General features: G+C 43.4%; 1 protein-coding gene across 5 annotated transcripts; it reads right to left on the bottom strand.

Moving 5' to 3' along the window:
* Window positions 1–207: 207 nt before the first annotated feature.
* Window positions 208–9264, bottom strand: LOC110528389 (differentially expressed in FDCP 6 homolog). Of its 5 annotated transcripts, XM_090241761.1 has the most exons (13): window positions 9051–9263; window positions 7362–7502; window positions 7102–7284; window positions 6708–6935; window positions 6423–6569; window positions 6124–6232; window positions 5646–5833; window positions 5394–5504; window positions 5006–5172; window positions 3716–3914; window positions 1153–1243; window positions 903–1007; window positions 630–855 (listed from the first exon to the last, which is right to left on the bottom strand). In XM_090241761.1, exons 1-13 carry the CDS (start codon window positions 9144–9146, stop codon window positions 776–778), a joined length of 1845 nt encoding a protein of 614 aa, XP_090097887.1. In that variant the 5' UTR covers window positions 9147–9263; the 3' UTR covers window positions 630–775. The 5 variants fall into 5 exon arrangements, with proteins under 5 accessions (XP_021466095.2, XP_021466092.3, XP_090097886.1 ...); XM_021610420.3 differs by having other exon boundaries at window positions 208–1011; window positions 1141–1243; window positions 5006–5193; window positions 9051–9264; XM_021610417.3 differs by having other exon boundaries at window positions 208–1011; window positions 5006–5193; window positions 9051–9262.
* Between the last annotated feature and the right edge of the window lie 5748 nt (window positions 9265–15012).

Genomic DNA, 15012 nt, shown 5'->3' with positions numbered 1-15012 from the left:
CATCTTCTCCTTTATCCTTCAGAGGACCTGTGAACATTAGCTCCACATGCTGTTTGTACTTACACCATGCGTCGGGTAAGTTTGTAGACTCCCAGTCCATTCGAGCTGAAGGAACTCCAGAAAAATCCATCTTGTAAGACCTTTACTCTGACACCATGTCTTGTTTTGCACACATTGTACAAAATAATAAAATGCAGTACTACAGGATATTTCTTAACGTAGCTCTTTATTAGCTAGCTATAACTGGCATGTTCATGTATCGCCAACCAGGATCAAACTGACCATGACCTAACCGTTTGGGAGGTCTTAACCAATCATAGCACAGTATGATATGGCGGTAAAATGCATCCAATTACAATTCAGTATGTTTACACATATGAATATTACAAATCATTGTACATAATTTATTTCAATTTCAAACTCTTCCTCCCACATGTCAAAAACAATCATCAGCCAAGTTGTCCAGTGCTGTTTTTGTTAATGAGCTTTGGTTTTCAATTACAATTAAAAAGAGGTTACAGAATAAACACATTTATGGTTCAAATTTGAAGACTTTCCTGCCATGAAAGCACCAAGAATGTTAGCATTATTTTGCTAATATTATTACCGTCATAATAATTGACCAAGTAAGGATGGGGAGAGAGAGAAAAGAAAGGTGAAAATACTCACATAAAAATACATCCTCTTAAGTAAACAAAAGGTGATATCAAATGATCTGATAGTACAATCCCAGTGGTATGTATTTACATTAACATTAGCTTGGGGGTGTTGGGCCTCAGGCACAGTCCATGTCCCCATTGGAGGCTTGAGACAGATGCCTCTCCTCTCTCCCTATGATGCTCACACTCTCCTCACACTCCTTCTCCTCTATGTTCTCCTGCTCATTCTCTCTCTCCCTCTCCTTCTCCCTCTCTCCCTCGCTCCTCTGATGGTACAGGTGTAGGCTTGAGCCTCGTAAGGAGGGCCCACGTACAACCGGATCCCCTGAGCCTCCAAGTGAGAGTCTTCTCTCTGGGATAGAGAGAGGGAGGGGAGGAGAGAATCAGAGCGAAAGCAAGAAAGAGAATGCAGGAAGGACAAGGAGTTTGACAGAGGCACCTGTTCAACACTTAGCTTTACACACCATAATACTTCCCTCACAACTCAGCTCACCTCCCGGTCCAATAGGATGCATCAGTCTGTTCATCTGGACATTCCAGTGTTTGACACTAGTGCTGGCCTGCCGCAGCTTCCTCTGAGCAGTCTGAGGGAGACCATGGAGAGGAAGGGGGATGAGAGGTTGTGAGAAAAATAATGTGAAAGGGTGAAGGGGAAGAAAATGAGAGATGGAGTGAAAGCGAAGACAATGGGGGAGTCAATTAATAAATTATTGTGTTTTATGCTGAATCCAGAGGCCACTGTGCTTCATTTTGAGATGTTTATCGGATAAGAAGGACAAAACATAGCGTGCACACTGACACACATACAACAACTACTAAATAGTCATCATAGTGGGGGAAAGTACTGCATAACATCTAACTACACTACCGGTCAAAAGTTTTAGAACACCTACTCATTCAAAGGTTTTTCTTCATTTTTACTATTTACTACATTGTAGAACTATGAAATAACACATATGGCATCATGTAGTAACCCAAAAAGTGTTAAACAAATACAAATATATTTTATAGTTTCGATTCTTCAAATAGCCACCCTTTGCCTTGAAGACAGCTTTGCACACTCTTGGCATTCTCTCAACCAGCTTCACCTGGAATGCTTTTCCAACAGTCTTGAAGGAGTTCCCATATATGCTGAGAACTTGTTGGCTGCTTTTCCTTCACTCTGCGGTCTGACTCATCCCAAACCATCTCAATTTGGTTGAGGTCGGGGGATTGTGGAGGCCAGGTCATCTGATGCAGCACTCCATCACTCTACTTCTTGGTCAAATAGCCCTTACACAGCCTGGAGGTGTGTTGGGTCATTGTCCTGTTAAAAAATAAATGATAGTCCCACTAAGCGCAAACCAGATGAGATGGCGTATCGCTGCAGAATGCTATGGTAGACATGTTGGTTAAATGTCCCTTGAATTAAAAATAAATCACAGACAGTGTCAACAGCAAAGCACTCCCACACCATAACACCTCTTCCTCCATGCTTTACGGTGGGAAATACACATGAGGAGATAATCCGTTCACCAACACCGCGTCTCACAAAAACACAGCGGTTGGAACCAAAAATCTCCAATTTGGACTCAAAATCAAAGGACAGATTTCCACTGGTCTAACGTCATTGCTCGTGTTTCTTGGCCCAAGAACGTCTCTTCTTCCTTTAGTAGTGGTTTCTTTGCAGCAATTCACCATGAAGGCCTGATTCACACAGTCTCCTCTGAACAGTTGATGTTGTAGCATTTATTTGGGCTGCAATTTCTGAGACTGGTAACGCTAATGAACTGCAGCAGTGGTAACTCTGGGTCTTCCATTCTTGTGGCGGTCCTCATGAGAGCCAGTTTCATCATAGCACTTGATGGTTTTTGCGACTGCACTTGAAGAAACTTTCAAAGTTCTTGAAATGTTCCATATTGACTGACCTTCATGTTTTAAAGTAATGATGTACTGTTGTTTGATGTACTGCACTTGAAGAAACTTTAAAAGTTCTTGAAATGTTACATATTGACTGACCTTCATGTTTTAAAGTAATGATGTACTGTTGTTTGATGTACTGCACTTGAAGAAACTTTAAAAGTTCTTGAAATGTTACATATTGACTGACCTTCATGTTTTAAAGTAATGATGTACTGTTGTTTCTCTTTGCTTATTTGAGCTGTTCTGGCCATAATATGGACTTGGTCTTTTACCAAATAGGACCATCTTCTGTATACCCCCCTACCTTGTCACAACACAACTGATTGGCTCAAACGCATAAAGGAGGGAAGAAATTCCACAATTTAACTTTTAACAAGGCACACCTGTTAATTGAAATGCATACCAGGTGACTACCTCATGAAGCTGGTTGAGAGAATGCCAAGAGTGCGCAAAGCTGTCATCAAGGCAAAGGGTGGCTATTTGAAGAATCTCAAATATAAAATATATTTTGATTTGACAAACACTTTTTTGGTTACTACATTACTCAATATGTTATTTCATAGTTTTGATGTCTTCAGTGTTTTTCTACAATGTAGAAAAAAGTAAAAATAAATAAAAACCCTTGAATGAGTAGGTGTTCTGAATTTTTGACCAGTAGTCTAAGATCCTGAACGTTATCTTGCCGTCCCGTTATCTTGCCGTCCACATTATGCTCATTCACATGCATTCCCGATCACACAGAAACGGGACAGCAAAGGTAGTTAACCGGACTATAATTTCTTGATGAGTAGTTTCAAGTTTTATTAGTTGTATGTACAGGATACATATGGTATACCTTGTCTAACGAACTGCTTACTTGCAGGTTCCTTCTCGACAATGCAACAACAATAAGAAATAGTGAAAAATAATAATATGAAAATAAAGTAAAAGGCAGTAGAATAGAATAAAGATGTTAGCATAATTAAAATACAGAAAGGCACAATTTATAGTATAATATATCCATATGTATTGGGGAAGGGGGGGAAGGGGGCAAGTGTGTAAATTGAGTAGTATAGTAGAGTAGCTGTCGAGTAGCTATAGTTTTATGCAAAGTAGTTCCCAGATTTGTATTTAGCAGAAGATCTAGGGTCCGATACTGATTATTTTGCACTCACTGCAATGTCCTGGTCCATTCTGTGCCGGTTGGCCCGAACCTTCTCCAGCTGGTGTTGGGCCTCCTCTAAAGCCTGGGACTTGGTTACCATCTCCTGCCTGAGCTCCTGCTTCTCTCTCTGGGTCTTCAGGATGTACTGCTCCTGTTCCTCTTGGAGGGCCAGCAGGACCTTCATCTTCTCCTCCTCCTCCACCAGCAGACTGGTGGTGAAGAGAGAGAAGGAGAGAACCCTTATGCAGGGTTCTAATCACACTACACTTCAAGCCTTGTTGGAGCTCTAAAATGAGTTGGTTGGACCAATGTTAATAATGTTACAGTTACAGATTAGGGATGCCCACTTATTGTGTACTGTATTCTAAAACTTCTGTTGGTGTCCTGATTTCCTTATTATATGTGTTGTTGACATTATGAAGGGACCAATCAGAGAGCAGGGTTATGAAGATGTCCTTTTGAAGGACCAATCAGAGAGAAGTGTTATCATGATGTCATTATGATAAACTAATCAGAGAGAAGAGTTATGACCATGTCATTATGAAGGGACAAATAAGACAACACGGTTATGGGGATGAATCAGAGAACAGGGTTATGACAATGTCATTATCAAGGGACCAGTCAGAGGGCACAATTATGACAATGTCATAACGAAGGGACCAACCAGAGAGCAGGGTTATAGAAAAACTAAAGCTGAGCTCTCCTAGGGGTCAAAAAAAGAAAAAAAACAACTTAAGATGTTCAGTTCCTGAGAAAGCAGACAAACCACAAGTAATGAGCAGAGATAACAGGAAATCGTTGGTGTTTCTCTGAGAGCAAACACGTCTACCGACAAACACAGCTGTGTGTGTGTGTATGACTGAGGGTTCCTTGCATTTTAGATAAACTGAGGTACAACTTCAGATTAATACCAGTGTTCATTTTGGTTTGGCTAGTTTTTGATTTGGGTTAACTTATCTTTAAAAAGACGCAATTGTGGTTTGCAGATTTCACTAAATGAAGCACACACTGTAGCTTGCAGGTCAAGGCCATCAATTCCACTGTGAAACGTCCCCCTACCTTCATTTTTTGTGTGACTTTGCGGTAACAGACTGAAATGACAGGAAACTGTGAGCACAGAGTGAGCACTAAGAAGTGTAAGACATTTACAGAAGACATGTAAGTGTCAGGGGGTGTAAGATAGTATATAGTCCTTTTCCATGACGTTTGCTACCTGTGTGTACTTGTGTGTGCGTGTGTGTTTGTGCGTGCGTGTGTGTATACTGTACATACAGTATACGTGTATGTGTGTGTGTGTTACCTGGCCTGTGCGAGGCGGTAGGCCTCCTCATTCTGTCTAGCTCTAATCTCCTGGTGCAGGGCCTCCTCCAGTCGAAGCTGCATCTCCTCCAGCTCCCTGATCCTCTTCCTCTGGCGGTCCGTCTCCGCATCCTTCAGGGCCATCTCCGCCTGCATGTTGTCCCGCTCCTGGCCCACGACAAACACACACTTAAACCAGGACAAAGCCACAGTTAAATCCTTAAAGATCTTTAGAGTTAGACATGTATGTTGGGTCCTTCTTCTCATTGTCTCACACCTTCCTTCTCCTCTACTTATCCTTCTCACCTTCTCTTCTCCTTCCTCCTCTTACCTCTAACTTCTTTCCTTACCCAGCTAATCTCCTCCTCCTCATCTCCTTAGCTTCTCACCTCTTCAGCCTGCTGTAGCTGGTCCTGCAGGGTTCTCTGCAGCTCCTCATGTTTCTGTCTCCTCTTCTGTTCCTCCTGCAGCAGTGCTGCCTGAGAGTGCCTCTGCGCCTCCTGCACACCGATGAAACCAACAAATATGCTTTTGTCACATAGCTATCCAAAGTTCTGTTGTCTTCATAGTGATCTCTCTCTCTCTCCCGGTCTCGATCTCTCTCTCGCTCCCCCCCACCCCCCCCCCCCCCCCCCCCCTACCTGTAGGAGCTCCAGCTCGGCCAGCTTGCTCTCCTTCTCCCCCTGGAGGAGGCACAGACGTTGTAGCTCCTCCTCCTTGGTGGTGCGCCTCCTCTCCCTCTCCTCCCTTAGCTCTCTGCGTCGCAGCTTCAGGTCCTTATGCAGGGAGTTCTTTCCCTCTACACACAGACGGATCGCTGTCTGGATCGCTGCAGGAACAAAGTTAAGCTTGGGCTAGTATTTTTAGACTGGGCTAGTAGAATATGTGCCAAAAGAGCTTTATGATTTATGTCTGTAAATGTAATTTATTATTATTATTATTATTATTAATAAACTACCCTAGTTTAATAAAATATCGCATGGCATAGATTTTACAACCGTTGGCTAGTAGAATATCACCCTGGCTACTAGATATTGCCCAAAATCTACCCCTAAATGTTCTTGTGGCTTTAAAAACACAGTGTGTGTGTAGTGTACAGTAGAGAGTATGATCTCTGACCTGTGGTCCACTCCTGTCTCTGCTTGGTGTCGGGGGCGCTCATCTCGTAGGTCTTAGTGAGCGTCTTCACACAGAACATACACCTCTTCCCCTCCTTCTCTGGTAGCACCTGTCAGTGCAACCACAACACTGCAGAAAATAACCATCACAACAACAACAACTTGCACACTCCAACGTTCTTATTGTTATAAAGAATGGGGTCATATTCATTCTATACATGCTACCATGAAGCCTTGCTCTCTGAACAAATGTCTCAGCTCAGCTGTGCCTTCCATTCTACATAACCCAGCGTTGTGTACCTCCACACAACAGTTGTGGTCCAGCTCGATACAGCCTTTACACTCCTTGCGGTCCTCACTGACGTAGTAATGCAGAGTACTGGGCCGGAGAGAGAACCAGCGCTCGTTCCAGTTCCTCCGCAAGTGACCCTTCTTCCACAGATACCCCTGAGGACAGTTACATACACCCACACAAAGTTACACATGCCTAATTATATAAATACTGTTATACTTTATACGTTTATTACATGCATATTACATGCACACCAACACAAACATTTCTAATAATCTTTATGTTAAAAGCACCTCTTTTATGATATTGCCCACTATCTCCTGGTAGACCTTGTCTATCGCCATGGTGACAGAGTCATTCTCCACGCCTCTGGTCAGCCTCCCGGTGTTGACAAAGTCCAGGAAGGCCCACACTGTGATACCGCTCAGCTGCACAGGCTCCTGGGATATGAAATCCTCCATGTCCACACAGCTAAGCTCCACACTCATGGCTAAGCAGATCTTCTTCAGGAGGTATTCCACCTGAGAGGGGCCACATGGAATGAAAGGGACACATAATGGGAAAAATCTGAACTTGAGACAGAATCTCCCATTGACATTATTGCAAGATTTGCATGAAAGGTTGATGAACGCAAGGAAGAAAAGAGGAAAATTATTTTGGATTATACGTCCAGGGCTAAGAACTTACCTCCTCTGGGGCCAGGACCAGTGGATACTTGTCTTCAGACAGGAAGTTGAAGATGCACCAGAGATGGAAGGCGTCTTTATCAAGCAGAAAACCCATGCCATCTTTAGGCCGGTAGTTCTTTTTGGCACAGAGAGTCCAGCAGAACACATCTACATTCTCCTTATCAAATGTGCCCTCAACCACCTGGGGTCAGAAAGAGAGGATGTCAAGTGTGTGTGTATGTGTGTGTGTGTGTGTGTGTGTGTGTGTGTGTACAGTACCTTGTCCAGTATAAATTTGTTGAGGTAGGGCATGTACCCCTGGTTGGACACCGGCCCATCATCATCATCTCTGAAGTGGACCTCTAGAGCCACAGGGTCGTGGGGGATGTTCAGCGCAGTGTACAGGTTATGAGACAACACCTACAACTCATCAACACAGAGTACAGGTTATGAGACAACACCTACAACTCATCAACACAGAGTACAGGTTATGAGACAAAACCTACAACTCATCAACACAGAGTACAGGTTATGAGACAACACCTACAACTCATCAACACAGAGTACAGGTTATGAGACAAAACCTACAACTTATCAACACAGAGTACAGGTTATGAGACAACACCTACAACTCATCAACACAGAGTACAGGTTATGAGACAAAACCTACAACTCATCAACACAGAGTACAGGTTATGAGACAACACCTACAACTCATCAACACAAAGTACAGGTTATGAGACAAAACCTACAACTCATCAACACAGAGTACAGGTTATGAGACAAAACCTACAACTCATCAACACAGAGTACAGGTTATGAGACAAAACCTACAACTCATCAACACAGAGTACAGGTTATGAGACAAAACCTACAACTCATCAACACAGAGTACAGGTTATGAGACAAAACCTACATCTCATCAACAGAGAGTACAGGTTATGAGATGAAACCTAAATCTCATCAACAGGATACAGGTTAAAAGACAAAACCTACAAGACATGGAGAGACAGACAGAAATACATGTATTTTTTTATTTAATAAAATCTAAAAAATGTTATGCCAGCAAAAAATGTCAATTTCAACTTCCATAATTCCAGTTTTGGAGCCTGTAGTCTTAGAGCAAGGAGATGGAGGTGGCAAGACACAGGAACTCTTTGACAATGTCGTTATAGCAACGACTGGGACACAGAGCCCAAGCCCCTCAGTGTGACTGGGATTAGAAACGCCACAATGCCTGATCCCACACACAAAGCAACACAACATCACTGACCCATAACACATAACAATACAGCACACACGTATTCACCCAAACACCAGTGCAATAACACACCACCAGCCCCCCAGAATCATGAGGGGGCTCATAGAGGGTCTGCCTCTGAACATAGAGATAGGCCTATCGCCATAGCAGATTATTGATGATTGTTTCTCCATAGTCTGGCCCATACATAATCCCAGAAATGAACCCAGTTACAGTCATGTGTTTGTTATTCTAGACTTGAGGAGGGCGGCCAAACGTCAAAACTAGGGCTGTACAATGATGAAATTAATTACGAATGTGATCAAATTCCAATAGAAGGGGTTTGATCAAGCAATAACATTATCTAAGACACCAATCAGTATACAGTGCTGTGCAGGTCATGCTAAAGGACATATCACACCCACGCATTGAGCTAACAGGAAAGAGATCAGATCTTGAAAATAAAGTGTCTCATCTAATGGGGTTGACCTGACTAGATCAATAAATAAACAAATAAAACAAGTTCTGATGCCAATTACATAAAAATATAATTTTCCTAAAAACAAGGAAAATATTCTGAAAAGATTAACAAAAACAGTTGTGTAAAAACATCAATAGCACACAAACCAACACATTGGAAGGGCAGAAAGACACTGAAGAAAATCAATCCCATCCTCCCTGCTCTTTGACCCCTATACTGCCCCCCGACTTGAACCCTGACCTCTCACCTTTAGCTGGGACTTGGACACCTTCCCACTCTTCTCCACGTCCAGAGAGGTGAAAGCATACCAGATGGACTTCAGCAGTTCAGCTCGCAACTCCATAACTGCTTCTGCTCAGCTCTGCTTACTTTACTGCATCGCTGTGCATGTGTATGTATGGCACACAGACCTGTGTGTGTCTCAGTAAACCCCCACATCCTGCTCTCTGATAAATGGCTGCCCTGAAGCTCACTGGCGCCACCTACAGTGCAGTATCTGTAGTGAACAGGAAGACTGTAAAGAGTCACCAAGGGCAACAGTGTGGGGTATAGTTGTAACTGGCCACCAGAGGACAGCATCTGACTGTACTCCACACTGAGGAACTCAACTGCAGTGAGTATGCATTGTTGGCCATTACACTACTCTCACAATTTAAATATGCAACTGTCCCAATACAATTAATTCTGGTTCAAGTCACAGTTTAAAACAGTTTGTTTGCATATCTAGCGCTCCTGGACCTGATTTTGAATCAACTCCAGCAAGCAGAATTTTGTATTTAATGTTTTTATTTCACCTTTATTTAACCAGGTAGGCCAGTTGAGAACAAGTTCTCATTTACAACTGCGACCTGGCAGAATAGCACAATGCAGAGAGATCAACCATCTCCTTTATTGTTTTTGTTCATGTCAACAGTTGGCTTTATTATCTCGAGTTGGTTTCCTGCTGATCTGATTGTTCTCTTGTTGTTGGAAAACCACTACAGGGTCCGATTTTTGTTTGTCACTTATAAACCTCCCCGACTTCACGCGCCGACTTTCGTCTACAGCCGGCTTCGTTAGCCTTCCGGCTCGAACACACACACTGCAACACCACAGGATAATTGCCGCTCCCGAATGCAGCTCCGTATGTATGAAGTGCTGCATGAGTTTTGGGATTTCGAGTGGTCACACCCATATTGATCAGACCACACCTCGCTGCTCCCACCAAACAGAAGTAAGTGTAGCTCCAAGGCTGTTTAAGAACAGTACGTACCGCTTTGGGGTAACGTATTGTTCAGTACAAACTGTCACGAAACCTAGCAAACGTTGAACCAAACTGAACGCATCTTTCTGGCACCCTTTGAATATCAGAAGGCTAAAGGACAGTTGGAGTTCGAGGTATATACAAATCTCCGCTGTTCAAAACATTTTAGTCTAAAAGAAATGTGACATAATGTCTAGATGCTTTTTATAGTGGAGATCAAGTTTATCAATTGCCTGGCTGGGCTGATGAGACAGTGGATTGCGCAGTCAGGTGGAACAGAGTAAATAGGCATTTTAAGGTCATAGATTTAGCCGGTGGTAATTTGTGGAATAGTCACCGGTTGGAATGCGGTTTTAACCAATCAGTATTCAGGATTAGAACCACCCTTTGTATAATACCAAAGAGAAATCCACTGGTTTCACAACCCGCTATGCCAAATAACCTCCCCTACCAGAACCACATTGCTTACATAAAATGTGGTTCTGGGTTGCCCAGATTATTATTCACTCAGACTATTGAGAAATACTTGAAGAAATTAGGAGATGGACATTTTAATGGCCAATAAATGGAGAAAGATTAAATTAACACCCAGTTGACTTCCATTAACTCCTTGAAGGAGTGCACACATTGTCCCAGAATCGCCCAGAATGCACCGTGCGGCCCATTGACAATTTTGTTTTAATTCCACCCTTTTTTAACTAGGTAGGCAAGTTGAGAACAAGTTCTCATTTACAATTGCGACCTGGCCAAGATAAAGCAAAGCAGTTTGACACAAACAACAACACAGAGTTACACATGGAGTAAACAAACATACAATAGAAAAAGTCTATATACTGTATGTGCAAATGAGGTAGGATAAGGGAGGTAATGGCAAAAAAAAGGCCATGGTGGCGGAGGAAATACAATATAGCAAGTAAAACACTGGAATGGTAGATTTGCAGTGGAAGAAAGTGCGAAGTAGAGATAGAAATAATGGGGTGCAAAGGAGCAAAATAAATAAATACAGTAGGGGAAGGGGTAGTTGTTTGGGCTTATAGATGGGCTATGTACAGGTGCAGTCATCTGTGAGCTACTCTGACAGCTGGTGCTTAAAGCTAGTGAGGGAGATGTGTTTCCAGTTTCAGAGATTTTTGTAGTTCGTTCCAGTCATTGGCAGCAGAGAACTGGAAGGAGAGGCAGCCAAAGGAAGAGTTGGATTTGGGGGTGACCAGAGAGATATACCTGCTGAAGCGCGTGCTACAGGTGGGTGCTGCTATGGTGACCAGAGAGCTAAGGGGTGGACTTTACTTAGCAGGGTCTTGTAGATGACCTGGAGCCAGTGGGTTTGGCGACGATTATGAAGCGAGGGCCAGCCAACGAGAGCGTACAGGTCACAGTGGTGGGTAGTATATGGGGCTTTGGTGACAAAACGGATGGGACTGTGATAGACTGCATCCAATTTATTGAGTAGGGTATTGGAGGCTATTTTAAATGACATCGCCGAAGTCGAGGATTGGTAGGATGGTCAGTTTTACGAGGGTGTGTTTGGCAGCATGAGTGAAGGATGCTTTGTTGCGAAATAGGAAGCCAATTCTAGATTTAACTTTGGATTGGAGATGTTTGATATGAGTCTGGAGGGAGAGTTTACAGTCTAACCAGACACCTAGGTATTTGTAGTTGTCCACATATTCTAAGTCAGAACCATCCAGAATAGTGATGCTGGACGGGCGGGCAGGTGCAGGCAGTGATCGGTTGAAGAGCATGCATTTAGTTTTACTTGTATTTAAGTGCAGTTTGAGGCCACGGAAGGGGAGTTGTATGGCATTGAAGCTTGTCTGGAGGGTTGTTAACACAGTGTCCAAAGAAGGGCCAGAAGTATACAGAATGGTGTCATCTGCATAGAGGTGGATCAGAGACTCACCAGCAGCAAGAGTGACATCATTGATGTATACAGAGAAGAGTCAGCCCAATAATTGAACACTGTGGCACCCCTCCAGGTGAGCTTCAATGCCATACAACTCCCCTTGTGGCACCCCCATAGACACGGCCAGAGGCCCGGACAACAGGCACTGATTTGACACACTATCAGAGAAGTAGTTGGTGAACCAGGCGAAGCAACCATTTGAGAAACCAAGGCTATCGAGTCTGCCGATGAGGATGTGGTGATTGACAGAGTCGAAAGCCTTGGCCAGGTCAATGAATACGGCTGTACAGTATTGTTTCTCATCGATGGCGGTTAAAATATAGTTTAGGACCTTGAGCGTGGCTGAGGTGCACCCATGACCAGCTCTGAAACCAGATTGCATAGCGGAGAAGGTATGGTGGGATTCAAAATGGTCGGTAATCTGTTTGTTGACTTGGCTTTCGAAGACCTTAGAAAGGCCGGGTAGGATAGATATAGGTCTGTAGCAGTTTGGGTCAAGAGTGTCCCCCCCTTTGAAGAGGGGAATAACCGCAGCTGCTTTCCAATCTTTGTGAATCTCAGACGACACGAAAGAGAGGTTGAACAGGCTAGTAATAGGGGTTGCAACAATTTTGGCAGATAATTTTAGAAAGAAAGGGTCCAGATTGTCTAGCCCGGCTGATTTGTAAGGGTCCAGATTTTGCAGCTCTTTCAGAACATCAGCTATCTGGATTTGGGAGAAGGAGAAATGGGGAAGGCTTGGGCGATGCATGGGTAACATACACAATGCCCGGTAATATGCATTGTATGGAGTTTCATAAAATGTTTCTTAAAAGGCCAGTGCAGAAGTTTTTATCTCAATATCAAATCATTTATAGGTAACAATTACAGTGGGGCAAAAAAGCATTTAGTCAGCCACCAATTGTGCAAGTTCTCCCACTTAAAAAGAGGAGAGAGGCCTGTAATTTTTATCATAGGTACACTTCAACTATGACAGACAAAATGAGAAGAAAAAAAATCCAGAAAATCACATTGTAGGATTTTTAATGAATTTATTTGCAAATTATGGTGGAAAATAAGTATTTGGTCACCTACAAACAAGCAATATTTCTGGCTCTCACAGACTTGTAACTTCTTCTTTAAGAGGCTCCTCTGTCCTCCACTCGTTACCTGTATTAATGGCACCTGTTTGAACTTGTTATCAGTATAAAAGACACCTGTCCACAACCTCAAACAGTCACACTCCAAACTCCACTATGGCCAAGACCAAAGAGTTGTCAAAGGACACCAGAAACAAAATGTAGACCTGCACCAGGCTGGGAAGACTGAATCTGCAATAGGTAAGCAGCTTGGTTTGAAAAAATCAACTGTGGGAGCAATTATTAGGAAATGGAAGACATACAAGACCACTGATAATCTCCCTCGATCTGGGGCTCCACGCAAGATCTCACCCCGTGGGGTCAAAATGATCCCAAGAACGGTGAGCAAAAATCGCAGAACCACATGGGGGGACCTAGTGAATGACCTGCAGAGAGCTGGGACCAAAATAACAAAGCCTACCATCAGTAACACACTACGCCACCAGGGACTCAAATCCTGCAGTGCCAGACGTGTCCCCCTGCTTAAGCCAGTACATGTCCAGGCCCATCTGAAGTTTGCTAGAGAGCATTTGGATGATCCAGAAGAAGATTGGGAGAATGTCATATGGTCAGATGAAACCAAAATATAACTTTTTGGTAAAAACTAAAATCGTCGTGTTTGGAGGACAAAGAATGCTGAGTTGCATCCAAAGAACACCGTACCTACTGTGAAGCATGGGGGTGGAAACATCATGCTTTGGGGCTGTTTTTCTGCAAAGGGACCAGGACGACTGATCCATGTAAAGGAAAGAATGAATGGGGCCATGTATCGTGAGATTTTGAGTGAAAACCTCCTTCCATCAGCAAGGGCATTGAAGATGAAACGTGGCTGGGTCTTTCAGCATGACAATGATCCCAAACACACCGCCTGGGCAACGAAGGAGTGGCTTCGTAAGAAGCATTTCAAGGTCCTGGAGTGGCCTAGCCAGTCTCCAGATCTCAACCCCATAGAAAATCTTTGGAGGGAGTTGAAAGTCTGTGTTGCCCAGCAACAGCCCCAAAACATCACTGCTCTAGAGGAGATCTGCATGGAGGAATGGGCCAAAATGCCAGCAACAGTGTGTGAAAACCTTGTGAAGACTTACAGAAAATGTTTGACCTCTGTCATTGCCAACCAAGGGTATATAACAAAGTATTGAGATAAGCTTTTGTTATTGATCAAATACTTATTTTCCACCATAATTTGCAAATAAATTCATTAAAAATCCTACAATGTGATTTTCTGGATTTTTTTTCTCATTTTGTCTGTCATAGTTGAATCAAATCAAATCAAATGTATTTATATAGCCCTTCGTACATCAGCTGATATCTCAAAGTGCTGTACAGAAACCCAGCCTAAAACCCCAAACAGCAAGCAATGCAGATGTAGAAGCACGGTGGCTAGGAAAGGCCAAAACCTAGGAAGAAAGCTAGAGAGGAACCAGGCTATGTGGGGTGGCCAGTCCTCTTCTGGCTGTGCCGGATGGAGATTATAACAAAACATGGCCAAGATGTTCAAATGTTCATAAATGACCAGCATGGTCAAATAATAATAATCACAGGCAGAACAGTTGAAACTGGAGCAGCAGCACGGCCAGGTGGACTGGGGACAGCAAGGAGTCATCATGTCAGGTAGTCCTGAGGCATGGTCCTAGGGCTCAGGTCCTCCAAGAGAGAGAGAGAAAGAGAGAATTAGAGAGAGCATACTTAAATTCACACAGGACACCGGATAGGACAGGAGAAGTACTCCAGATATAACAAACTGACTCTAGCCCCTGACACATAAACTACTGCAGCATAAATACTGGAGGCTGAGACAGGAGGGGTCAGGAGACACTGTGGCCCCATCCGATGACACCCCCGGACAGGGCCAAACAGGAAGGATATAACCCCACCCACTTTGCCAAAGCACAGCCCCCACACCACTAGTGGGATATCTTCAACCACCAACTTACCATCCTGAGAC

This window comes from Oncorhynchus mykiss, chromosome 7 (genome assembly GCF_057628025.1).
Source record: "Oncorhynchus mykiss isolate SJ-2025 chromosome 7, ASM5762802v1, whole genome shotgun sequence".
Taxonomy (NCBI): domain Eukaryota; kingdom Metazoa; phylum Chordata; class Actinopteri; order Salmoniformes; family Salmonidae; genus Oncorhynchus; species Oncorhynchus mykiss.
This window is presented reverse-complemented; position numbering and strand designations above follow the sequence as displayed.

Bases quoted from the DNA above. Each gene is read 5' to 3' on its own strand.
- LOC110528389 (XM_021610417.3), bottom strand. From the start codon at position 9,146: ATGGAGTTGCGAGCTGAACTGCTGAAGTCCATCTGGTATGCTTTCACC. The intron at 7,503-9,050 runs GTGAGAGGTCAG...GATGAGTTGTAG, and splicing joins TGTCCAAGTCCCAGCTAAAG to GTGTTGTCTCATAACCTGTA. The intron at 6,936-7,101 runs GTAAGTTCTTAG...GGCCCCTCTCAG, and splicing joins TGGTCCTGGCCCCAGAGGAG to GTGGAATACCTCCTGAAGAA.